The sequence below is a fragment of the Perca flavescens genome, chromosome 16, assembly GCF_004354835.1.
Source record: "Perca flavescens isolate YP-PL-M2 chromosome 16, PFLA_1.0, whole genome shotgun sequence".
Classification (NCBI taxonomy): domain Eukaryota; kingdom Metazoa; phylum Chordata; class Actinopteri; order Perciformes; family Percidae; genus Perca; species Perca flavescens.
In genome coordinates this window covers 14,341,978-14,369,557 of record NC_041346.1, presented here as the reverse complement: position 1 = coordinate 14,369,557, position 27,580 = coordinate 14,341,978, and the positions used below count along the sequence as shown (strand labels likewise).

At 41.0% G+C, this 27,580-nt stretch overlaps 1 protein-coding gene across 3 annotated transcripts in view; it reads left to right on the top strand.

Moving 5' to 3' along the window:
• Positions 1–27,580, top strand: part of sfswap (splicing factor SWAP) — a 60,294-nt gene that overhangs the window by 26,025 nt on the left and 6,689 nt on the right. For all 3 annotated transcript variants that reach the window (XM_028601516.1, XM_028601515.1, XM_028601517.1), the window contains 7 exons: positions 2,140–2,206; positions 3,136–3,239; positions 3,378–3,507; positions 10,725–10,921; positions 19,206–19,561; positions 21,123–21,254; positions 21,687–21,827. In XM_028601516.1, coding sequence (XP_028457317.1) covers positions 2,140–2,206; positions 3,136–3,239; positions 3,378–3,507; positions 10,725–10,921; positions 19,206–19,561; positions 21,123–21,254; positions 21,687–21,827 — 1,127 coding nt within the window. The remainder of the gene's footprint in view (positions 1–2,139; positions 2,207–3,135; positions 3,240–3,377; positions 3,508–10,724; positions 10,922–19,205; positions 19,562–21,122; positions 21,255–21,686; positions 21,828–27,580) is intronic.

Genomic DNA, 27,580 nt, shown 5'->3' with positions numbered 1-27,580 from the left:
GTACCTCATGAGTTTAGTTTTTTTTTGGTTTTCCTCTTGTGGCATTGACTTCATCCCCACTTTTCCCTTTTATTCGTTTGTATTTTGTATAGCAGCTATTACTACAGAGGGTTTCTGGTTATGTGGCCTGTGCACACACACCAGCTATAAGGGCTTTCAAGGTTCTTTATTGATCATCTGCACAACAATAAGAGAAGTAATTATTGGCAATGAAAGTCTTAGGCCTCAGATACCACTAACAATGCTCATTAAATAACTAAAATGAAAAACACACAAGTAAAGTTATACTGCTAAATGGCAGATAGAAGGGAAAGTAAGAAGAACTAAAAGCAAACAAATAATACTGAAATCACTTGATCCTGATCAGATGTGTACAGGACCATTCAGTGACATAATGGGATTGTTAACATGATAACATGACTTGCCACCTCTTTAAACTCCTGTCCATTAACATTTGTAGGTGTCGTAGATATAAGGTTTAGCATCATTAAGAAGCAGGCTGGTTTACATTAGTGTTCACATAGATGTTTATGCCATATGCATGCAAATGTTATCTTTCTGCAAAAAGACAATGTTCATCACAGTTTACGTTTAAGTGTCCTGTTGCAATGAGTACATTTTCATTTCACCTTTATTTTTACAGGCAAGTCATTAAGAACAGGTTCTTATTTACAATGGTGGCCTGACAAGTGGCATAGCCACTTAGGAAAAGGGAAGGAGAGCTGGATAAAAAATACATTAGAAATAAATACAGTTTAGAAATTACATAAAATACAATTTTGAAATACTACACTGAAAACAATAAACACTTATAAGAAGATAAGTGCACAGGTACATGGGTGAGTAAGAGACGGAGAAACCATTCAAATATTTAGCTGGGAAAATGATTATGTAGAGAAGCAACTGCATATGTCTGTGAACAAGGGTGATATGATGGTTTTGAAGGATGAAATGGAAATTGGTTTGTCCAGTTTGAGAATCTTTTGCAGAGCTTGACTCTAAAGTAGAGCCTGACGATATGGAGAAAATTGTATTTTTGACGAAATACATCAATGTCAATACTGCCGCAATTATGTAGTTTTGACGTTTGGTGCTTTCACAAAAAATTTGCACAATGAGATTTTAGATAAATAATCATCGATAATGTGGATTTAATGACTAAGTGGGTAAAGGCAAATAACAAAACAGCTACAACAGTCTGGTAAATAAAATAAAAAAATGCATTACTGTAATACAGCCTGTAAAACCAACACTTATGTCATGTCGTTGTTGTGTCCCATCACGATATTACGATATCCAAAATTGAAGGCGATATCCAGTAGTGTATATATATATATATATATATATATATATATATATATATATATATATATATATATATATATATATATATATATATATCGATGTAGATACAATATTGATATACATTATTGCCAGGCCGTACTCTAAGGAGTCTTGTGCTGTTGTTTTATTCTGCTCAGGTGATCCAAATTCTTCCACAATAGAAATGTAAAAGTACTGAAAGATCTCCCTTATGCCACAGCCAGAAGTTTCTGTTCTCCACAGTTGCTGTTGGTTCCTTCACAGCGACATGTGTTGCACAGTGGGGAGATGGCTGCAGAGGTGCAAACCTTAACGCTCAATAGAACCCTGCAGATGAGTGATTACTATATTAAAATGTAACGGTTTTGGTTTAATTGATTGGTGACTGATCCTAACATTTCAGATCTGTCTACCAGTGATGTAAAACAAAGCTGCATTCACATTATGGATGTGTTGTCTTTTTTGGGGAAACAAAATGAAAGGCAGATAGACAACCAGCTCCTCCAGAAGTTTCTTTTGAAAACTGTCCAAACACCAACTTTTTGCCTATATAATACTGTGGTTTTTCCAACCCATCATGAAAGTACATTATATTAAAAATGAAGGATAGCAGGTTTCAATGGAATCTCTTCTTCAGCACCATCTCTGTCTTGTCACAATCAAAGTGGTTTACCCATAATGAAACACAGTAGAACTAGGAAATTGACTCAGATAAGTTTACAGTGTGTGTTTTTATTCTCTCTCTCTCTCTCTCTCTCTCTCTCTCTCCCTCTCTCCCTCTCTCTCCCTCTCTGTACTCTATTTTCCTTCATCCAGAGTGAGACAGTAGATGATGATGATAAGCTTCAATTAGACACATCAGCCCAGGACAAGCTGACAAAAGGTAGGACATCACCACAAGAAGAAATACACACGACATAGTGCTACTTTCACTTCCTCTTCTTTGGTTCATCTGTTCAGTAAATGAGATGCAAAGCCTTTGGGTAAATATGTCAATACACATGCACACATTTGCTCTGTGTATGTGAGTGTGCGTGTGTGTATGTGTCATATGTTGGTGTTCACGCACAGCTGCCTGTGAGTCTGGTATTTATGCTAGCAATCTGATTCAGTTATATCTGGAAATGGCTTTGCAAAGATGAAAGAGTCTACTCACAATAACACTGGCGGGACCCTTAAACATGCACATATATTCAAATTGAGGCACGCATTCTCAAAGGCCATTTGGGGGCAACAGGTCACGGAGGAGGCCAGGAAATACTAAAAACTAGTCGCAGTAGTGCACAAGTTAACTATCCAGCCTTCCACAATAAGGTTCGATGTCCTATATTAAGATTATTTCTTCAGGGGATGAGACACTCTGTTGACTCTTTCATCTCTGTGAGAGCAGTCCCATTTGATTTACAAAATAGAAATCAATGTGACACACCATTGCAGCTTAATATCTAAATAGCTGCTTTTTCAACTCTCGCTGTCCTGTTTGTCTGTCCGACTGTTTCTCTTTTTACATTGTACTATTTTTTAAATTTTATTTGGTTCCCCTTTTTGCCTCTTCTACCTCCTTATTTTTCATTTTCTTCTCTCTCTGTCCATCCCTGTCTTAATCTTTCCTCCAGCCTCTCCTTTCTTCCTTGTCCTGAACTTGTTTCTGCAATGTGTCATTGTCAAGAAGCAGCCTAATTGCTTTAGTCAATGCATTTTTCATTTTACTATGAATTTGTCAAACCTACTAAGGCCAGGATGCACTTGTCTACCTGTTATCAACAGTTCTCTCTAAATCATATCTCCCTTTGTCTCTTTGTGCCATCACAGCCTCTTTTGCCCCCATCTGTTTTGCCATCAAGGCAAAGGAAAACGACATGCTGCCGCTGGAGAAGAACAGAGTTCGATTGGATGATGATTCCGACGAGGACAAGGTCTAGTTCAGCTTGGTCTATTCAATGCACGTAGATCTAGGGTTGATGTGGTATGGATAGAAAACTGATCCTTGAAAATATATTTCCAGTACCTTGAAATTAACAATAAATGAACATACTTTTTTTTTTTGCCTGAAGTTGGTGGAAGAGCAGAGTCTCCTAGCTGTGATTGGTGGGGTTGAGATGGTTGTCAAGGAGTCTGCTCCATTCAGTGCACCAGAAGAGAAGAGACCCTCCCTCAGTTTGGAGGAGTTGGAGGCAAAACAAGGTAACATTGTTAAAATGATTGTTGGGAAATTTAAAAGAAAAAGCTAAGCAGAGATGGAGTGACCCTGCCCGGAGGAAGCCCGGGGCCCCCGTCTGGAGCCAGGCCCAGACGGCGGGCTCGTCGGCGAGCGCCTGGTGGCCGGGTTTGCCACGGAGCCCGGCCGGGCACAGCCCGAACAAGCTACGTGGCAACTCCCTCTCCATCCCATGGGCCCACCACCTGTGGGAGGAACCGTTGGGGTCGGGTGCAATGCCACATGGGTGGCAGTGAAGGTCAGGGGCCTCGACGGACCAGACCCGGGCGGCAGACGCTGGCTCTGGGGACGTGGAACGTCACCTCTCTGGGGGAAGGAGCCGGAACTGGTGCGGGAGGTGGAGCGCTACCGGTTAGATCTGGTGGGGCTTACCTCACGCACAGTCTTGGTTCTGGAACCATACTCCTGGATAGGGGTTGGACTCTTTTCTTCTCCGGAGTTGCCCAGGGTGTGAGGCGCCGGGCGGGTGTGGGGATACTCACACGCCCCGGCTGAGCGCCCGCTGTGTTGGAGTTTACCCCGTGGACGAGAGGGTCGCCTCCCCACGCCTGCGGGTTGTGGGGGAAAACTCTGACTGTTGTTTGTGCATATGCACCAAACAGGAGTTCGGAGTATTCGGCCTTCTTGAGACCTTGACTGGAGTCCTGCATGGGGCTCCAGTGGGGACTCCATTGTTCTGCTGGGGGACTTCAACGCACACGTGGGCAATGATGGAGACACCTGAGAGGCGTGATTGGGAGGAACGGCCTCCCTGATCTAAACCAGAGTGGTTGTTTGTTGTTGGACTTCTGTGCTAGTCATGGATTGTCTATAACAAACACCATGTTCGAACATAGGGATGCTCATAAGTGTACCTGGTACCAGAGCACCCTAGGCCAAGGTCAATGATCGATTTTATAATCGTTTCATCTGATCTGAGGCCGTATGTTTTGGACACTGGGTGAAGAGAGGGACAGAGCTGTCAACTGATCACCATCTGGTGGTGAGTTGGGTCAGAGGGTGGGGAAGACTCTGGACAGACCTGGTAAGCCCAAATGTGTAGTGCGGGTAAATTGGGAACGTCTGGAGAGGCCCCTGTCCAACAGACTTTCAACTCACACCTCCGGGCGGAGCTTTTCGTGGCATCCCTGTGGAGGCTGGGGGCATTGAACCCGGGTGGACAATGTTCAAAGTTTCCATTGCTGAAGCTGCGGCGGGAGCTGTGGTCTTAGGGTCTTAGGTGCCTCAAGGGGCGGTAACCCCACGAACACCGTGGTGGACACCGGTGGTCAGGGAAGCCGTCCGACTGAAGAAGGAGTCTTTCCGGGATATGTTATCCCGGAGGACTCGGAGGCAGTTGCAGGGTACCGAAGGGCCCGAAGGGCTGCAGCCTCTGCCGTGAAAGAGGCAAAGCAGCGGGTGTGGGAGAAGTTTGGAGAAGACATGGAGAAGGACTTTCGGTCAGCACCAAAGTGCTTCTGGAAAACTGTTCGCCACCTCAGGAGGGGAAGGGGGGAACCATCCAAGCTGTGTACAGTAAGGATGGGACACTGTTGACCTCAACTGAGGAGGTAATAGGGCGGTGGAAGGAGCACTTTGAGGAACTCCTGAATCCGACTAATACGCCTCTATCTTAGAGGCAGAGCTGGAGGATAATGGGGATTGTCGCCGATTTCCCAGGCGGAAGTCACTGATGTAGTCAAACAACTACACAGTGGCAAAGCCCCGGGGATTGATGAGATCCGTCCAGAAATGCTCAAGGCTCTGGGTGTGGAGGGGCTGTCCTGGTTGACACGCCTTTTCAACATTGCGTGGAAGTCTGGGACGGTGCCAAAGGAGTGGCAGACTGGGGTGGTGGTTCCCCTTTTTAAAAAGGGGGACCAGAGGGTGTGTGCCAATTATAGGGGTATCACACTTCTCAGCCTCCCTGGTAAAGTCTACTCCAAGGTGCTGGAAAGGAGGGTTCGGCCGATAGTCGAACCTCGGGTTGAGGAGGAACAATGTGGATTCCGTCCTGGTCGTGGAACAACGGACCAGCTCTTTACTCTCGCAAGGATCCTGGAGGGAGCCTGGGAGTATGCCCAACCGGTCTACATGTGTTTTGTAGATTTGGAGAAGGCGTATGACCGGGTCCCCCGGGAGGTACTGTGGGAGGTGCTGCGGGAGTATGGGGTGAGGGGGTCTCTACTCAGAGCCATCCAATCTCTGTATGACCAAAGTGAGAGCTGTGTCCGGGTTCTCGGTAGTAAGTCGGACTCGTTTCAGGTGAGGGTTGGCCTCCGCCAGGGCTGCGCTTTGTCACCAATCCTGTTTGTAATATTTATGGACAGGATATCGAGGCGTAGTCGGGGTGGGGAGGGGTTGCAGTTTGGTGGGCTGGGGATCTCATCGCCGCTCTTTGCAGATGATGTGGTCCTGATGGCATCATCGGCCTGCGACCTTCAGCACTCACTGGATCGGTTCGCAACCGAGTGTGAAGCGGTTGGGATGAGGATCAGCACCTCTAAATCTGAGGCCATGGTTCTCAGCAGGAAACCGATGGAATGCCTTCTCCAGGTAGGGAATGAGTCCTTACCCCAAGTGAAGGAGTTCAAGTACCTTGGGGTTGTGTTCGCGAGTGAGGGACAATGGAGCGGGAGATTGGTCGGAGAATCGGCGCAGCGGGTGCGGTATTGCATTCAATCTATCGCACCGCCAGGACGAAAAGAGAGCTGAGCCAGAAGGCAAAGCTCTCGATCTACCGGTCAGTTTTCGTTCCTACCCTCACCTATGGTCATGAAGGCTGGGTCATGACCGAAAGAACGAGATCCAGGGTACAAGCGGCGAAATGGGTTTCCTCAGGAGGGTGGCTGGCGTCTCCCTTAGAGATAGGGTGAGAAGCTCAGTCATCCGTGAGGAGCTCGGAGTAGAGCCGCTGCTCCTTTGCGTCGAAAGGAGCCAGTTGAGGTGGTTCGGGCATCTGGTAAGGATGCCCCCTGGGCGCCTCCCTAGGGAGGTGTTCCAGGCACGTCCAGCTGGGAGGAGGCCTCGGGGAAGACCCAGGACTAGGTGGAGGGATTATATCTCCAACCTGGCCTGGGAACGCCGATCCCCAGTCGGAGCTGGTTAATGTTGCTCGGGAAAGGGAAGTTTGGGGTCCCCTGCTGGAGCTGCTCCCCCCGCGACCCGACACCGGATAAGCGGACGAAGATGGATGGATGGATGGATGGGAAATTTAAAAGTACTATTGTAAAAAAACTACTACTCAGTCTGCAGACAGGACAGACAAAGCTTGCTGCAGTATATGTCATAAACCCCACCCCCTCCATGTTAGCGGATGCGACGAGGGTCAAACTAAAAAATCAAAGTACACATCAAATAAGTTTTTTCCAAAGATGGTTTCTGTCATTTTAGGTAGTTCTTAACGCACGCGCATGACGTTTGTTCAACTGTTCATTTTTCTGATAAGTTTGGTTTTAATTAGCTTTTTATACTATAAAAAATTAGGTGGAACTTCATGATTAACAGCTGTGATTGTGCTCACAATTGAGTCTTGCGGGTGTATGGGTGGGACCTCAATACCGCGGCTCTACACCCCGATCACTACTGCAGCTACTTAAATGACAAATGATTTTGGCTTTATTTTTGTAAAGTGGGGTGGAAGTGGAGACGCACCGTCCATTTGTATATTCTGTCTATGATTCAGACAATGGTCAGCCTCATTCTGCCTGTGTGACACAGAATGTTGATAAAGCATCTTAATGATGGTTATGATAGAGGTTGTTTGTTGTTTTTGCTCCGCTCCATGGCTATTTAATAGGGGTGTGCTGGAATTAAGTTCTTTGTGTCAGCGTCAGCATATAAGTACAGGTGCTTACAAAGACATCTCTGTCACACCCACTGGCATGCTGTTAGTTTCAGGGAGGGTTGGAATTGCAGGAACAACAAGAGGGGAAGAGTGGTGATGAATAAATCCATTGAGTCTGAATTATACATTCTCTCAACAGGGTGTACCCTGCAGTAAGACACAAGCAGTGTTGTACACCAAACAACAGTCATATATCTCTCCAAAGGCCTAATGGAGATATATCTATTTTTGTCTCTCCCTTTTGTTCAGTCATGGTTATGCAATATGATATACTGGCTATACTCAGTCTTAAGCTGAAGAAATGCATCAGTGACATTGCACTCAGAAACACATTTTTGTCTACTGTACATCAACGCATACACGCACAGAAAGCATTCTTTGTCCTGCAAGTGGTTTACGCTCTGCTTGCAGGATTTTTATAGGACCTATAGAATTTAAATATAATAACAAATCTAATTCAGCTGATCTAATGAGAAACCATTTTTCCAGAAAGTTCCCGCTTAAGGGACTGAGAAAAAAAAACTTGCAATGTATTTTCAAGGTTAGTCACATTTCTAACATATTTATATCTTCTAATGTATCACTTGACTGTTAATTTAAAGTAATAGGTTGCTCTACTGGAAGCTGGTAGCTATTGTACTAAAGTTGACTAATTGCGTCTTGTTATACTTTAAAATGATATTGCAAAAATACATTTTAACATCTCTGTCAAACAAAAACTGACAACCAGCAGATGCCAATGCACTTGTGATTATCAATAATCCATTTGACCTTACCTGTTAGCTAGACGCACAAGCCTGCTGGGAAAAGTACGATTTGTACCGTCATCTCACAAAATAACCATCATCTGTCTGTGTGACTCGATCAATACTAATGACTCAATGATTACTTGAGCAGGCGCCGAGATGTCTGCTTCTTGAAGCCTTCTCCATGAAAGCTAAAATACCATTTTTTTTTATTTTTTATTATAGTCTCATTTTGTCTGTATTGTCAAAAGAATTTCAGGCTAGTAAATTGTACACCACCAAAATGATCTTTGTAAATTTAGTAGTGTTAATACTTTATCATGTACAATATTAAGTAATTAATAAAGTTAGAACAGTTTGGGTTGTTTTACATAAGACATTTCTGTATTTTATGTTTTTCTCTGGCCATAGAGTAACCTGAAATAGCTTGTGCTACAATAATTCCTACAACACTTTCATAAGATCTTAAAGGACAGAGCAAAAGTGTAGGAATCTCCCTTAAACCAGAAGGATATCTGCTAAGTAGAACCTGGAAAGGCTTATTAAATACTTTTCAGCATCAATCAGCCTGACAGGTCCCGTTTTAGGTTCAGTGGAACAATCTCGGAGTGTTTTACTCTCTTTCTGAGCTGACAGACGGCCAGAGAAAGCGGCTGGAAAAGCTTAATAAATAGCGGACTGAATTGGCTTTGCTGTGTGGCAAAGTGACTGTCAGTCAGCAGCCTAACTTGATCAGATAGCAGGAGAATCAGAGACAGACAGCAGAATGCTAATCTGTATTGATGGTCTCGAAAACAGCCACACACACTAAATGCGGTTTCTAGTGATAAGTACATGAATCGTTTAGGTCGCAGCACACATTTCCCAGTGGTTTCATAGTGGCGGTAGAAGACTTAAAATGTCAGTATACCTTAAATCAATGTAGACATTTTATTCAGGGATGATGTTAGGTGTCACTGTCAATATAGATATACTTTCAGTAATCCATTAATATAGGGACTCCCAAAGACTATCATTGGATATTACAAATGACGATGTGAAAACAATTAAAATGTGAAAGAGGATGGACCTACAGAGAATTATCACCTGAATCTGAAGCTCCCCTCGGCTTTACGAAGCTTTACAGCAAGTTTCAGCTTATTGAATAGCTATCCAACCCACAACTTTACTGTGTGGGTTCACTCTCCTCAGTCTCATATACCCTTTTTCGACTAAGGCATTTCGAGTACTGGTTTGGTCTCGAAACCGTTCTTAGCATTTTAACGGCTAAAAAAATGGCTCTCGGCCTATCTATCTACTCTATCTATAACACCATGTGGTTTTAGGCCGCTGTATTCAGTGAAAAAGCTCTAAAAATCCATTGTACACTCCCTGTTTAACATCAGACAGCAGGCGGACACAATTAGCAACTAGCTGGTGAACATAATGGAGCATTTAGCAGCAAAAAAGCCATATATTTATCTCAGAAGCCAAAAATAGAGCTAAATGGCGAATGACTATTGGTGGTGACGATATTGCAATGTTGTGTTCACAACTTGTTTCCTCTGTCCCCATATTGCCAAAAATAACTGGTATTGCCTGTTTAACTAATGATTATATTAATTATCAATTTGTCCAACACTTTTTGATCAGTTGCTTAATTGTTATTTGTTGTTTATTAAAATGATTAATGAAATTGACTTATCACTATTTCATACAATATATTTTATACTGGACAAAAAAAGTCAACCAAGATTGTCCTTCTGGATTCTGCCTTACTTGATTATTGTTCACACTATAGTCAAATAAGATTTGCCTTGGCAGCTAGCCTATTTTTAACCCTGAAGATATAACCGTAGCCCCAGCGGTTGCATAACTTAAACAACTTGTTTTCCGCGAGCATTTGCTTTATTCTTCACTGCCTTGCCATGTTTTGTCTGTCACACTCATCCGGTTTCCCTCTGTGACCCATCTCATTCTTGTGTTCTCCTTACCTATCTATCCCCCACCTGTCTTTGTCACTTCATCTCCTCATCTCTCAAAACCGTGAATATTTTCCATTTTACTCCGATGTCTGTCTCCTCTTCTCCACCCACATGTTCCCTCCTACTTTGCAGTTTCTGTATAAACCTTGAATTGCATGTAAATTACCCACCACCGGAGACTTAGTCAGGCCTTATCATTTAGAGCAAGAACTTTGTCAATCCACAGCAGCTGGAAACTCAGAAAAATGCTGATCATATCACCTTAGTTAGATGTGACAGTAACAGAGGAAAATAACTCAACATCCTTTTATTTCTTGTCTGTCTTTCACTTTTCGTCTCGTCTGTCTCTGATATTTCTGATGTTTCACTCTCTATGCCTCCATTTGTGTCTTTTCTCCCTCTCTTCTCTCTCTTGTAGTTATTTGCCTTCCAAAGACCGTTTACTTGTGGTCAGGAGGAAAAAGCTGGATGAGCGAAAAGCAGAGCAAACCACTCACTCCCCCTTTCTCACTGTCTTTTCAATCATTTTCTCGTCCCTCATAGCATTATAACAGCAAAAACAGAAAAGGGACAATGACTATAATAGTTTTCATCTTTGGCTAACCATCTCTCACCTTTTTTTTACCCTCTCATCTCCCTGCCTTCAGCCAAGCAGAAACTGGAGGACCGTCTAGCAGCTGCAGCCAGGGAGAAGCTGGCCCAGGCATCTAAGGAGTCCAAGGAGAAACAGCTACAAGCGGAAAGGAAGAGGAAGGCAGCGCTCTTCCTACAGACCCTCCGCAGCCCCTTCACTGGGGAGCCTGAGGCCAAGAGAGCTGAGCTAGACTCAACTGTACATCTTGAGGTAGGTGAATGGCTTGTAAAGATGGATCCGTATTTGTCATGTGTTCATGTGTCTGTTTCAAACTAGAGGCTTAACCATGGCTCAAAGCATGAGTAAATACAAAGGGGTTGAACCCAAATATCAAGTCCCAAGTTCCACTGAAGAGTCAAGTCTCATGTTTGAACAGGCACAGCATATTGTACTGCGTTATCTCCAGAGCTAAAACAGTATAAATGAAATAATGCTGTAATGAGAATGTATGCATTTAATGTCTTTCCCATTACTGTAGCTTCCTATTAATCTCTTTAGACCAAATGTCTGCATTCATTTAAAATACAGACGTTTTTTAGCAAGATACAATATTCAGCCGTTATAAGCATAGAAGTCTCAAGTTGCATTGATCAATCACAGCCTAGAGAGGGTGTAACTTGACACTGTACAGAAAGTGTGTATAACTCAGTTAAAGTATATTGTGATAACACCACAGTCCTATTGTTGAAAATGCCTCTTTCTATGGATAAAATATCTTGGCTCCTGATGCAATGAGCAACTAATATACATGTGCATATACAATTCTTAGTTGTTTCACACCTGGCCAATGCAAAGTCTTATCTAAAATATTGTTCCATTGTAATTCTTTCCATTACTAACATTAAAGAGTTGTACTGTATGTGACGTTGAGACAATACCAAAAAGCTTCATGTTTGATTGCAGTGTGGGACATTGTGTCAAAGTATACATAATTTTAGGCCTCTGATATCACCTATGTCATGTAAAGGGAGACTTGTTGCTGCTAGGTGTTGTGAGTTCACTTAATGAACTAACTGCAATAATTTGTCATTGGAATAAAAAGAAGAGTAGCGGGTAATGTTAGAAGAAAGCTTCTTTGTCTACAAGAGCTGCTTTTCCAAGGTGTTTGGCCAAGTGGCAAAATGAAGTGTATGATATGTCATAGAAGATTGTTGTGTGTTATTCCATTGAAATTAAGTTAAACTTATGTAGACATGGGTGGTATTTCAAAAAGCAGGTTTAGTGAAAAATCTGAGTTTGTTAACCCTGAGATGAGGGAAACTCTGGGTTTTCTGTTTCAGAAAGAGAGGTAACTTCAACTCTGAGTCAGTTACTATGGTAACTGAGCCTGTGAACCTAACCTGGTCGCCAGCAGGTTTTCTTCAGGAAACCTTGAGTTTGTCTCAGTCTCCTCCCTCTGACACAGCGCTCTCTCATTTCCTCATTCATTCATTCAGTCTGGATCAGGCGCATTTTAGCGCAGTTTTTTATCGGCATGAATAAAAAAAATATATGATGGTTTATTAACCAAGTTAGGCAGACTATAAAACATTTTATTTCTCAAAACATGGCATTTCCTTTTGTCTACGATCCCATTGATGAAGAAGCTGCTTTTCTTCACAGAGAGTTAAACATACGTCAGGAGAGGATATTGAAGCCCCGACATTTTCATTTTCAGATAACTTCCTATTTGAGCGGTATTGTTTTTCTTCCCAGTCGATCAGTTATGTAGCCTACGTAACCTTATCCGTTCCCATCACTAGCGTCACCCATCTATGCTCTTACATCCCAGCAGATTATTTGTGTCGCATTATGTTTTTTTGCCGTCGGCATTTGTCTTTACAACATTGGATGTTAGTAAAGCCACTGTAGCAAAGTGTCGTCAGAAGTTTGACTCGCTCTGAAACGTGTTATAAACGTTTTTAAAATGAGTTCCACAGTATTGCAGGTGAATGATATAAACCCTTTGAAATAAAAGATTATGCATTATAATTCTGATAATGATGGTGCTGCAGCCTGAGAATGGGATTAGTAGGACTAGGACTTTTTTGCCCGCAGGATTGCACCTAAATTAAATAGATTATAGGTTCAATACCATTTCACCAGTAATATTTGGCTATACTTATGATTAAATATGATATACACTATATTGGAATATACGCATTTACTCTAGCAGAAATTTTCTCCCACGCAAATTCTCTCTCTTTTGCAGCAGCCGCTGTGTTGCTTTTTATTTAACTCGCTGTATGTGCGCATGAGTATTTCCGCTGACCCGTTTGTTTGTGGTTGTTACCATGGTGAATCGTAGAATCATGGCTCCATTCATGCTGCCTTTTTATTGTGGTGGTGCACGCACATGAACCTACTCTGAGTTGATTGAACAAACTCATATCAGCTGTTCTGAAACCGACAACTCAGAGTTTCCCTTCTCAGGGTAAATCAACTCAGAGATCAGGGTTAGACTCAGAGTTTGTTAAACCTTCTACCTGAAATACCACCCTGGTTTCCATTGATTGCACATTTGCATTTATTTAATCGATTATAAACTGCCTCTTGTTATTCAGCTGGCATTAGTGGTTCATTTTTATTTGTCAAGGTTGGCAGGCCCACTATTCACCTCAATATGCAAAAACATTTCATTATACAATTTTAGCACATCGTCTGAAAAAATATTTTGAACCGACATGCATACAGACTTCACAAACTTGTCAACCCACATTGACATGTCTCCCTGCACATTTTGCATAGCCTACAACTCTGTGCTGTTTAATTTTCACAAGTTGGAGGTTTTTGTGCTGCAACAATCACAACATTTTGTTCTAAAATTCTTGAACATAAACAATATAAATAGTTTGGGTGAACATTTGGCTTTGTAGTTGTACACATGTAGTTGGATACATTTCTGTTCTTCTGTTGTAGAAGTCTTTGGTCATAGTAAAAGTTCAGTAAATAGAATATTATATTTACTACAACTGGCTCAGTAACCCCATACTAAAACAGCCTTAATCTTTATCTCCAAGTAGAATTTAAAACTTGTTGATACCAGATGGCATAATGTGTTCTGTCTTTTCTACTATCGTTCATTATTGATTATGTGCAAATGAAGTCGCAGGCACCTACAGCTGTTGGAACCTGTCTGTGGGCGGCTGTATTAATTGCAGTTTTCAGTTTATGTAACCATGCAATCATAGTTTAAGAGATGAATGTCTGGTAGCTGAGGGAATATCTATGAGCAGCTTTAGGCCTGGGCTATGTTTGGTGTTTTAAGCCCCCAACATCATCTTCCAGGCAATTTGCCTTAGGGTTAGATGCCTTAAAGTCAACGGTCACAGCGCTGCCTTGAAGTCGACGTTGGGGGCTTAAAACACCATTGAGCGACTATGACGGCAATTCCAATCAATAATTGTTAAAAAGGGAGGTGGGATTTGTATGCTGAACACGTTTATCACTTTACATAATGAAGCCTAGTATCTTTTCCTTGACTCATCATGTACTGTTTTAAACAAAGACCGACTCAGAGGCAGAGGGTTGAATCTTTCCCCAAAATCTTAAAAGCGTTCTTTTGTCATCTTATATGTCATCTTTTTGATTTCATCCGATAGTGTGTTCATGTGAGTTTTCTTAACGCCTAAATGTTGTAGGTGTAATATGAAACAAAATGTTTAGCTGCGAGAGGTGACTTTTTTTTTTTACTGATTGGACCATTGCTTTTTTGTTTAATTATGTTTTTAAAATAATGAATTGCCAACCAAACATTTTTTGGGGCATTATAGTATAGTTTAATATTAGCTGAAACTTGTTTCAGTAATTATCAAGAAAGTACCATATACCAAGATTTCTTTGGCAAATGTAAACATACCACAATTTGAACGGGCACTGTACTAGTTGAATCAATCTTCCATCCACCTACTTCCCTGTTCTCTGTTTTGGTGCCCCAGAGATAATGCAGGGTATCTCTGTTTTAACATTATTTTCTGTTGAGTTTTATTGGATTGCTTTATTTTAAAAGCCTTTCTTTTGTCTGTCATATTAAACACAGACAAAAAAGGCTAGAATACTTTATAGTGTAAATAAGACTCAGTGGTGGTCATTTGATGTGTAGATGGCCTGTCCATTTGATGGATGTTTCATGTCAGCTCCTCATGTGAGCCCAACTGATGCATGGATAACTGGCCTATTGCCGGTTGGGCCAGGTGGCAGTGGGCAGGGTCCTGTCACTATTGCGCCAGCTCTGTCACTCTTCTCCAGATGTTCGGTGACTTGCATTGGCCATCAGAGCGTGCGTACTCTGATGGAACTACCAACATCCAGGTCATTGGCTTACTAAATGGATGTTCTAGTTGAATTGTATGTAGAATGCAGTTAGAGATTGTGAACTTGTGTTGGTTGGTGCCGTCTACAAAGTACTGTATGTTAGGGATGAATGATATGGGAAAATAATCTGATAGTTTTTTAGTTTTTTTTTCAGTCTTGTGTTCTATCTTTTGTGTTAATCACTATACACAAGCAATAAATCACTATAATATGGCCAACAACATTGGAGACAGTCAACCAAAAAACTGCTCTTTCATGTAGGCTATGTGTTCCAGTGAAATTAGATGAGTTGAAATGAAAAAACATGTATTTATTTAGCTAATGTATTAGTAGAATATCTTGTACCTTCAAGTTCAGCCCTACTATATGTCTTAAAGAACTACTTACAGAGGAATAAAATCAATTTTGATCTAATCAATTGGTAAACATTGGACAGTCCACGTTAAAAAGAGATTTTCCATCAGGACAGATGGGAGTGCATATGTATGTGAAATGGACAGTAACATGAACAATAACATTAAAAGCAATTTCTTGGAGTACAATGTTGTTTGATGTTGTTTTTACTCCTTGATTCAATCAGATGGCACGAGTCGATGGACAGCATTTTGTAAGTTGATGCTGTATTTTGGAAGGTCCCAAAATAGGATGGGTTCAGTCGTGTAGTATGCCCGGGTTTTCGATACTGTAGGTTTGAGGAAGAATGTGAATGCTGATGCCATGTCTTTATAGAGTTGGCAAAATGTGCTGGCTTGGATCAGTTGATGTAAGCTCGCCATGTCCCCCTTAGTGCTCATCATGTTGTTTATGCGACAGTACTGTGGTAGAGTAAGCTGTCATGAGTGAACAGAACCCGGAGAATATGCTTTACAGGCCTAGACCTTTTTGCATTTGCAAGTAACTCTTTTAGTGATGTGACTTTGCTGTGTCTTGGTACATTTTGGCTCATCATGATGTGTTGAAGGTGGCACAACTATTGTTTACTCCTACAGGGTTTCCAACAGACCAATACGGTGTACATTTGGCAGAGTCATAAAGGGGAATTCCACAGATTTTACACTGCTTACAGGCATTGGGTCCAACTGCATATGTAAAGGAAAAGTTGTATAACGCCTTTTTTGGTTCCAGAGGGAGCTGAGCGAAATCCGATAAATTGCCTCAAGTGATGTTAGTTGAGTCAACGTCTGTTGGGGCTGAAGAAGTTTGCAATGAATCACAAATTTGGGGGTGGGAAAATTGAAAAAACTCTCCTCATCTCAGCTTGAGGCTCCAGGCTACATTACCCACTACGAGCACACCTGGATCTCTTGCATTATGGATAATGAACTAGGCATCAGGTTTTGACATTGTTGTCAGAAAAGATAGTATTTCAACTTGGCATGTTTTAATATTTGACACATTGGGGTCATTTTTGGATTTATTACAGTAAATATACATATTGGACCTTTAAATGTACCGTATACTCGTTGGTCAGTCAAGCATAGTTGACTTTCACACAAATGTTTCTGAAGTGTTCATTCAGACATGACAGGATAGTTACGGAAAGAGCCCCAGTACTCTGTATGGAAGCGGTGGCAGCGCTGAGAATAGCAATGAATTGGAGAATAATGATAATGAAGGAATATGAGTGTTCTCAGCTCCCTCACAGGCTGCCTTCAGTGATGGGTTTTAAAACGTATTTTGCAGTTGAAGCCTTAATTAATTGCCATTGTGAGCATGTAGAAGGCTAGCCTGCTTCTCACAGTAAATCTCTTAATACATTTTCCCATCAATTTCCTTATTCACTAGATAGAGATTTTCTGCTGTCTAGCCTATTCAAGGATGTCAGACTGTGGACAAATATCAAATATATATATTTAAATAAGAGTTAAGTTGTTTATTCCTATTTATTCATGTGCTGTATGTAAACTGAAAATATAGAGGAAGTGCCGGTTTAATTAGAAGTGTGACTATATGAGCTGTTGTTTGTTAGATTTAATATGAGAAAGAATCCACACACACACACACACACACACACACACAATGTAAAATTCTCTGTTTCATAGTTATTAAACGGATTTTGTTTTTCTTTGAGCATGGTGGATAATAATGAAATGATACATTTATAACTGTTTTTAATCAAGCCAAAATATATGTGCGTTCAGTCTCTCTCTATGAATGTTTCACCCTATGGTGCTGTGTGCCCTGTTCTGTTTAATCTGTGTTGAAAATGATACGGAAATGTGGCCAAGTTCGACCTAGTAAGAATGCCGTCCTGACTTTTAGGTAAAAGGGTCTCGGGTAGAAGTAGGAGCTGTAGTTATTAGTAGTTAATTTAAATTGCTTCTTATAAAGTATTATTATTATTATTATTATTATTATTATTATTATTATTATTTTCTTCTATATTGAGAGAGTGTTACTTCTGTGTTCCTCCTCTCTTCTCCTTTCCTCAGTTTCTCTTCTCCCATCCCAGGACTATAACTTTTTATTGTTACCCCTCTTACTGTCCAAACTTCCATATCTTGCCAGAGCAGGTGTGAGAGAGGAGATATTTTCTCATCCTGGTGTTGGGATAAGCTTCCCATATGTCAGTCCTAATTTTAAACCAAACCTCACTTTATATCATTTCATTATCTCTCCTTTAGCACAGACACTAGATAGTGTGCTAACAGAAAGGTGTAATGAATATTCTTCCTCTCTCTCTTCCCTGCCTGGTTTTAGACACTTATTGATTGTCTTCTGTCGTGAGCGCTCTCTCTCTCTCTCTCTCTCTCTCTCTCTCTCTCTCTCTCTCTCTCTCTCTCTCTCTCTCTCTCTCTCTCTCTTTTTTTTTTTCCTCTCTGTACTTCTTTACATTTGTTTCCTACTTTCATCTTCTTTCATTATCATTCTTTACCTCTCTTCTTATTTCTATTCCCCCCGTCTCTTTTTTTATGCTCCACCCATTTCCTACCAATTTTAGCAGATGGTGTCAGAGGTGGGGTGATTGAATTGGAGAGATTGAAGTCACGGCACACATTCATATCCTTTCTGTCTTTCTTGTTCATCACTTATCACTCCGGCAGTCACATCATTTATGTTAATGTTAGCATATAAAGTATGCCATTTTATGTCTTTCTTTATCTAAATGCCCTTTTAGTACCATGAATGCATACATACGTAACATGGGTGGACTGCTTAGACTGCAGGAGCAATCTCAGACATAACCCTGGAAGATAAAATCTGACCTTGGAAGATTTAGTGTTCATGTTTAATCCACTGATGGCCTGAAGCTGTCTTTTCAGTGACTCCAACAGCAGGCCAATCTAACATGAGCAGACAGACCCACACTGGTGTAATTAGAGGCACTTTGCTGCTGACAGTTGTAACTCAGCGTGAAGCCAGAGGGCCTCACTGTGTTGTGCAACCCACACTTTTTAATCAGCTGAGTAAGGATTTTCTTTTTTTGAGGTAAGAATATGAGTAATAATTTCCCAAGAGAGTAAGGGACTTAGACTTTGCCTGAGCCAGCCAGTTCTGATCCCATGCCCCCTTTAGTGCACATATTTACCCCCTTTAAAAAAAATCTCCTGATTTTTTCCACCACCTTCTTTTGTTCTATCTATACTCCTCGATATTGAGAAAAAATGAAGCACATATAATGTTTTTATAATTTATTCTGTTAAACATATTTATATTTCACAAATACAGGATTAGAAGGAGCACCCAAATGAATTAAAAATCCCATAAGAGGATAAGAAAAGCAAACAGTTATATTCTCTACCAGAGAACTGTAAGTATTCCCCAGCTTTTCTGTGAACGCTGGTTATCCTTACACTCATATCGAGTAAAATCAATGTTATTTTTTTTTTATTCTTCCAAAACCATCTGAGTTGTATTACCCTGTAACATTGATAAGGATGGACACGGGGGGGTATTGCATAAATAAATCTTCATACACAGCCAACCTTGTGCATCACCTGCATCTCAGGAAGTAGACTGGCCCCCATATTGATTTTCCACAGATGTACCGAGAGATTGAGCATTTGGGAATTCATTCAATGTCCCCAATGTCAAAGATGGAGATTGACTGTTCTTATACAGTATAATATAATCAATACGTTGTTTTCTTTTTTCTTTTTATCTTTAAGCCTATTAAAAAGTGTCCAGATGTGTTTGTCGAAACAATGCTTTCACTGATATTTTTGCTCTCTGTTCTATTCTTGCTACCTTTTGTTTCTAGATGCAAGAAGCCCTTTCTGTCCTGTCTGACCCTGCCCCTCCTCAAGTGTCCTCTGCAGCACCTGTGTATCTTAAGGATCATAGACCCGCCGCGGAGAACAAAGGAGCCTATCGCAGCAGGGAGGCCCCATCCTCCTCATCCTCCCACACTACCTCCAGAGGAGCAGCAAGAGACAGAGACAGAGACAGAGACCGAGACCGAGATAGGGATAGGGATAGAGAAAGAGACAGGAACAAAGGGAGGGACAAAGACAAAAAGAAGAAAAAACACAAGAGGAGGTCGAGATCGAAGTCGAGGTCCAGGTCGAAGAGCAAACACTCCCTCCCCAGTGCCTACAGGAGAGCCGGCAGGTCTCGGTAAGACACCTTGGCCGTCTACTCATTCAAAACTGTCAGTGGCCGGGCTGGGAATCTCTTAAGTATCCAACAAATCAATTTGATCTTGATTCAAGGTGCTGCGATGGGATTACACATGCATTTTCTCACTGTATGAATACGTCATGTTAACTTTTCTGATTCAGCAAGAGCATTGAGTCTTTTATGATGAAAGAGTGCTCCGTGTAGTTGTCCAGCTCAGATCTTTATTGGCCTCTACTGCCGCTCACTACAGACACAGCATCTCTGTAGGAGCACTTGTAATGTCTTCTATTGCGTTGTTGTATGCTGCTTTTGCTGCAGAAAGAAATTCCTTTTGTGGGACAATAAAGCTCTGAACTGATGTGCCTTCTTTGAACTTGTTTTGTAACTGGGAAAAGACAAACGCATGCAGTCCATATGCTGCGTATTATCAGGGGTTATGCAATGCAAATTACAGGGATGAGTCAAGAAACAATTCTATTCTGGAGTAGAGTTGGAGAAGCTGTGATTGGTACAGCTACTGTTAAAGGTATCAGACATTTAATGTGACAGGCTGAGAACATGATGATGAATCACTTCACCTGAACCTTTAGTGCTTGGCACACTGCACCCACCTTCATATTAACAGAAAATAATGTATAATTCTGTCTCTCTATTTCCTGTTATCCTTTCTTTCTCTTTTCATACTTTTTTTAAAGAGGATAAAAAAAGGGTAAATGTGAAGTGAATGAAAGAAACAGTTGCAGAGGTAAAAGATGAAGAATGAAGAAAAAGGTAGAAATAAAAGAATGTATGAGAAAGAACATTTAAAGAATTAACTCAAGAGGGAGGGGTTGAGAGGAAGTGATCAAAGGCAGAGTTGAGCTGCTTTCTTTGTGCCGTTTACCCGTCAAAGAGGCAAATATTGACCAGGCAGCTTTGTTTAGCCACCCCAGCACAGGCTGACATTAACTTGGCTGTCCTTTCCTTTCTGGCTGTGTTTTTAGTTTGGGGTATAATTTCCTTCTCTAACCTTGCTATTTCATGTCTGTAAATGACATGCGTGCTCTGCATACTAGCCAGTGCAGAGAGTTAATCTAGTCCTACTCTGTATGCAAAAAAAATCTGAGAAGTGAATTAATCTCTTATCTTATCCATAAATATTTAATACTGATTTCTTTTCAGACTAGTTTAGAAAAACTGTATTTACATATTTAGAGTACATGTGATATAATATGTAATAAGTAATTGTAAGTATTGTTTTGTCCTGTGGCCCAGTTGCACTTAACTAATGGGAATTGTGCCATGTTGATGTCATCCAGCGGTCTAATAGAATCACTTCAAACCTGACTCAAGCCCTCACCGGCTAGTCTGGGTTTCAAGTCCCTTGAAACACCATCCTGATAGCTTGCTTTATTTCTTCCTCTTGCACAATACCTCTGTCACTGTCTTATCACTCTCTTTTCACCCTCCTCTGTTCTTGCTCTTCATTTCCAATGCATCCCCTCATCTACCATGCTGCGCCTTGTGTGATTGAATGGCTTCTCCCCATCTTACACTTTTTGTCCTCCCGTCTGGCCAGATCCCACTCACACTCCCCGGGGAGAAGGGACAGGCGGGGCCCCTCATCGGAGAGGAGACGTGAAGAGAGAGAGCGGGAGCGCCATCATCCCAGCAGCAGCTGCAGCCTGCCCAGGGGGCATTCCAGATCCAGGTAAACCTAGCAGCAGGTGTCATTAGTCTGTGGTGAGACGAAGAATCACGCGTCTCCGCGTACAGCTGTGTTTATTTTATCACTGAAAACAATACTTATTACACCTGTCAATGCAGACCCTTCCACAATAAGGTGTTCAGTCTTGGTAATACGGTGTGCCTATCTACTATACACTGAGTAATGTTTTAGATTGTGTCTTTAAGAGTAGATTTAGCCAACATACCTACAAGACAGACACTTAATCCCCAAACGACCACTGATGGAAACTGCAACGGACCGCTTGCACCTGCATGAATTTAAAGTAGGGCGTTGCTGTATACAGAACTTCAGACAGTATCCCACACCCTTGATATATTGTGTATTGTGTTGTGTTTCTGCCAGAATCTGTAACGTTTTAGTTCCTGCTCTTCCCTTCGTACTTTTGTCTCCCAGGTCCCCTCCTGACAAAAGGAGGAGCTCCTTGTCATCTTCAGGACAGCTGCAAATTGTGGGTTCCTCTCTCTCCCCATATTCCTCACCCGGCAGAGTTTTGTCCCCATCAGCTAGCCCCGCCTCCAGCCTGGCTCACTCCAGGTAACCCTCTATAAGCCTGTCAACCAAACAGCTAAGCACTTAGATTGCTTTCCGAGTTATTACTGAAAGTCTGTTCACTAAAGAAACAAAAGGTTGTTTGGGAGGACTTAAAGCCGACGACTTAGATGATTGATATCATTTACTCTCCTTTTTCCTTTAAATGTGTCTTATATAGACCAATAAATTGTTGCTTTCAGGTCTGTGTCTCATGAAACAAACAGCACTTCTAAGTTCTTTAGCAGTTGGCTATTGTAGCACCCTGTCAAAACTGTGCTGATACACTCTCAAAGACCAAACTGAAGATGACGTCCAGTTCATTTCCTCTTTTAAAGGCTTTTGACAAAGACAAACTCTTTGCTTAGAACATGTTTTTACTGTTATTTCTGTAAGTGAGTCTAAAGAATTGACCTTTTGTTAACCCCTCCCCTGAACAATGATTGTCCTATCATGTTTACCAACTTTAACTAGGCACTGCAGGCCTGTCAAGCTTTGGACGGCCAAAGTTGTTACCCGTGATAGAGATACGTTATCACGAATATTAGTCCTCATCCTAAAAGAATTCAAGTGAAACATAGTGTTAAATATGAATATGAATAGGTAGCTACAGCTAAAAAGATCTGCCTGCGAAAGTTGTCATCCCAATTGTCAGATAGTCGCCGACTAGCAATGAGAAGCCTACTATTATCTACCCCCGTCTGAAATCAAGCACCCATTGATTCAAGAAATGACAAGAGAAATAAAAAAGAATTCTGAGGGCTAAATCTGTCACCTCCTTTGAACACTGCATATTTGCTGTTTGCTAAAATGGAATGGTTGTCAGGTGTAGCAGCCGTAACTAAAGCGTATTGGAGCTTAGCAACCAGTCAATTATTGTATACGCAGGATCATTACTGCGCTGCTTTCCCCACCAGAATTTCAGACCCTGCTTTAGAATGATCAATTTATGTAGTCCTTTAATTTAATGCCATCATTAGACAGCAGTATCATCCAAAAAGATGTGTTGACTTCAACTGTAATACTTTGCTTTGTGAAAAAGAAACTCCAGTGGGTAAAACAAAACTCTGGCCTTGTTCGTGGTGTCCAAGAAATTCTAAATCCGATATGAATGGGCGAGACTTAAGTATTAAATCTAAAGAGCCAGCAATATAAAGGCTTAGAGCCCAACATCTTTCAGCTTCAAGGACGTAAGGCACAAAGGCCTTCTTGGCAACGGACACAATCCCTTCTAAGGTCTTGGGGTTGTTTGTTTGCTGTTTTAAAATATGTCCAACAAAGAAACAATTAAAGCGGCATCCATTAACTTCTCAATATTAGAGGGCAAAATGTAGGGCTACATGGACAAAATGAACTTGCAGTTAAATCACTCCATACCTTCCCCTCCCTCCCTGTTCCCAAACAAAACCTATGCCCAGCGTACTGTGGGAGCTGAAGTAGGGCAAGCCATTTGCAACACGAGCGAATCATTCCTTTTGTATGCACCAACAAAGAAATAGAGTATTGTGTTTAAACATGACAAGTGAAACGGTGCCTAGTTTACTGAAAGTGGTTGGTGTTATTCATTGTTTTTGAGTCAAATTTACTTTTAGCTAGAGCTCCATTTTTTTAACCTAATCCAGCAGCATACTTTAAAGAAAGGAGCTGTGTGCAAAGACTTTTTGTACAATGTGGAATGGTGAGCAAACAGAGGAGGTGATGAGTAGGGGGCTGAAGTAGAGCTCCTCATCAATCCAGCAAAGATCATAAGAAAGCTTGAAAGTTAACTGGCTGCTGCAAAGGAACATAGACATGTTGCCCTTCATATTGCATTGGGTCAAATCACTGCAAGCAAAATGTCAATGTAAATTCATGCAGCTCTAAAATCTTTTCACATATTGAAGCAATTAACTTTGCCAGAGCAGCAGTGTCAGATGTTATATTGGAAATGCATTTCAGTAAAATCAATTTGTAGGTGCCTAAATATCACTGATATGTCATGCATTAGGTGAATGAGTCTCAGACCATTCACATTCTCAAAATTCTTAGTGCGATTAGAAGTTGTACATTTGGCAGTCCTCAGTTTTAGAGCTTGTTTAGTTTGGCCGGTATATAACATACTGAAGGGACATTTCAGTATATAGATAACATGAGTGCTACTGCTGCTCAAAGGTCCTATGACATGCTGCTTTTTGGATGCTTTTATATAGAACTTAGTGGTCCCCTAATACTGTATCTGAAGTCTCTTTCCTGAAATTCAGCCTTGGTGCAGAATTACAGCCACCAGAGCCAGTCCCACAATGAGCTTTCCTTAGTATGTGCCATTTCTGTGTCTGTAGCTTTAAATGCTATTGAGGAGGAGAGGGGGGCAAGGTGGAGGGTGGGGGTGTGGCCTTGACCAACTGCCATGCTTCGCTCCTTTGCAAGATGTCTCTCTTTCTCATGGGTGGGCCAAATTCTCTGAGCGGGTAAAGCAGAGAAAGGGGAGGTAACCTTGCTCCTTATGACCTCATAAGGAGAAGATTCCAGATCGGCCCATCTGAGCTTCCATTTTCTCAAAGGCAGAGCAGGATACCCAGGGCTCGGTTTACACCTATCGCCATTTCTAGCCACTGGGGGACCATAGGCAGGCTGGAGGAACTCATATTAATGTTGCAAAAAAAAGAACTTAACAACTGGATTTTAAATTTCTTCCCAGTGCAAGGGTGCACAAGCCCCTTTGAATCAGTGGAGTAAGAGCAGTGAGCACACGATAAAAGCCGACAGGAGGAAATTATATACAGTACAGGCCAAAAGTTTGTACGCACCTCATTCAATGTGTTTCTTTATTTTCATGACTATTTACATTGTAGATTATCACTGAAGGCATCAGAACTATGAATGAACGCATATGGAATTATGTACTTAACAAAAAAGTGTGAAATAACTGAAAACATGTCTTATATTTTAGATTCTTCAAAGTAGCCTTTGCTTTTTTGATAACTCTGCAAACCTTTGGTGTTCTCTCAATGAGCTTCATGAGGTAGTCACCTGAAATTGTTTTCACTTCACAGGTGTGCCTTGTCAGGGTTAATTAGTGGAATATTTTCCCTTATTAATAAAAAAAGCAAAGGGTGGCTACTTTGAAGAATCTAAAATATAAGACGTTTTCAGTTATTTCACACTTTTTTGTTAAGTACATAATTCCATATGTGTTCATTCATAGTTTTGATGCCTTCAGTGAGAATCTACAATGTAAATAGTCATGAAAATAAAAAGGAAACGCACTGAATGAGAAGGCGTGTCCAAACATTTGGCCTGTACTGTATATTGTTTTTAAGTTGCATGCACGTCTGAGTGAAGTTACTGGGGGTTCGGAAAAGATATCCCTAATAAAAGGAACCTTTTTGTAGAACGTGCCAATGTTTAAGTATGGTTTGTTTTATCTGCACAGATGCTGGAAGTTTGGGCTTTTTGTCAAAACAGGGAATGTCTATCTGTGCTCATTGCTCTCTGATAGGCTGACTCTATAGATGTAATAGCATTACTCTAGTTCATCATCATCCTCACTACATTGTCAGCATAGCCCGAGAAACTGTCCTATAGGAATATTTTGAAGGAGTCCTCGAGTGATTACTGTAGATTCTGAGGAGCGTGTTTCTGCTGCTTGGGTTTTTGAAAGATGGTGGTTTTCAGTCTGAAAAGAAAAAAAAAACTGACACCCAGTACCTGACTATCTCTTAAAGCAATTTTTAGACAGGAATGGATATGCAGGATTGAAAATGAATGTTTCTCCCCACAAACCCATTACAAGGCAAGAGTATGAGGGGGCAAAGGAACTTCATATGGCCGTGTGTCATGACTGCAAGAAATATTTCCTTGAATATTTTAAAAAGGTACATGGAGAGAATAATCTCAGTCAAGGTTGGCCAAAAATCCTTGGGAGTATTAGCCAGGGATTTATAAAGATGATGTGATAATGTTGCGGGGGGGGGATACAAGTGTACAAACTCTGTCGTCAAATGTTGTGAGCTCATTGTCATTGCATTTAAAATCTTTTGCAATATTCAAAATGTCTGTGGTGTCACCCAGAAAAGAAGGTAAAGTGGTAACATATGTTAAAAATAAAATGTTTAACAAATTGAGGTTCCATTAATATAGGTTAATAATATAGTTTTCAAAGGAGGAATTTGGAGGGATTTATGTATTTTAGGCAAGCCATAAAAGGCTGGACAGATGGGACATTTTAAGCAAAGGAAAATTCTTTATTAGAATAAAAAAAATATATTTTTTGATGTCAGGTGTCAAAAGGCTGTTGATTCCATTATCATATTAAGGTGGCATAATAACATTAGACACTCCTTTTATCAGTAGAGTGAAGAACCACATTGTTTCTTTTTTTCAAGTTCATCTCGACAGGAGTAGCCAAAAAAAGCTGTCTCGATGCAAATCTCTTTTTTTGGTCCATGCCAGTCATACATTGTATAATGCCACCAAAAAACATCAGTTTCTGCACCTTATTAAAAGCTCTTACTATAGACCGTGTGCACCAGATCTCATATTTTTGGATCATGTCATGCATTAGCTTTTGTAAATCACTTACACACTGAGTGACCACCAAAATGGAAACACCTGTAGGCCAAATGCAATGCAATCCAATAGCCCTGCCATATCTTATACAATGAAAACTCTGTTCTTTAACCACCAGGGACTTTCATAGTTTCGGTCATCATTCTCATATATATTACTTTTCATTACCTGTAAGTAGTGATAGACCGATTTTATTGGCCGGCTGATATGTCGGGCCAATATTTGCGTTTTTTCAATCGTTTTTTTTTCCCGGCATTATTTACAGACAGGCGTCCACAGGCAGCTCTGTGTTGCTGGAGACGCTATAGTTCACGTGCAGACATTGCACTGCCCCTACCCCACTAGCAGAGTGCTGGCAGTCTTAAATTACAAATCAAGCATTTTATTTCAATGGCTACTTTTCAGGTTTGTTGTTTTCTTAAATTATTTAAATGTGTTGACAAATGCCATTTTGTGATAACCTGATTATATCTGTCTTATAATATGTCAGCAAGCAATGCATCATCAAGGCTGTGTTGTAGATGTTGACGAAAGCCTTTCACCCTTGCACAGTTAACCATATGCAGTTCACCCATCCACATGATGCACATTGCACACATCATTTGGGTGATATGAATGTAAGATGATTGCAGAAGTGACACTTATCTGTGTTTTTGTTTATTATTTTTAAAGAAATGGCAGAGCAGATTCTGAAAACAAATCCAGTGTGGCAGGGTTTACATTTTTATGATGTAAATTGAGGGAGCAAAAGCAGTATCGGCTCCAGATATCGGCTCAAGGAAATCGTCAGCCCGTATCGGTCATCGGCTAAGGCTGATGGAAAAAAATCATTATTGGCATTGGCGTTAAAAAATCCCTATCGGTCGATCCCTACATGTAAGAGGGAAATAACTCTGGAAGGATCATTAACTAAAAGCTCACGACAATGTAAAAGAAACTGCAATGGCAGTTGTCAGATGTTATAAAAGATGTATATTACGGATGAATGATATGCTTCATCCTTCCTCTGTTTATCCACTATTCTCTCCCAAAGTTTCCAAATACAAGCTGTTAGATTTTGAGGAGCCATTTTATGTGGTTGGTAAATCAATACCAATGCATTTTTTGTATGTACATGTGTGGAACTGATTCAAGGAAATGTTTAGCAACTAGGTAGCAGAAGTTGTCTTTGTGAATCTTCCATTTGGGGAACCAAGAACTTTTAAACAACT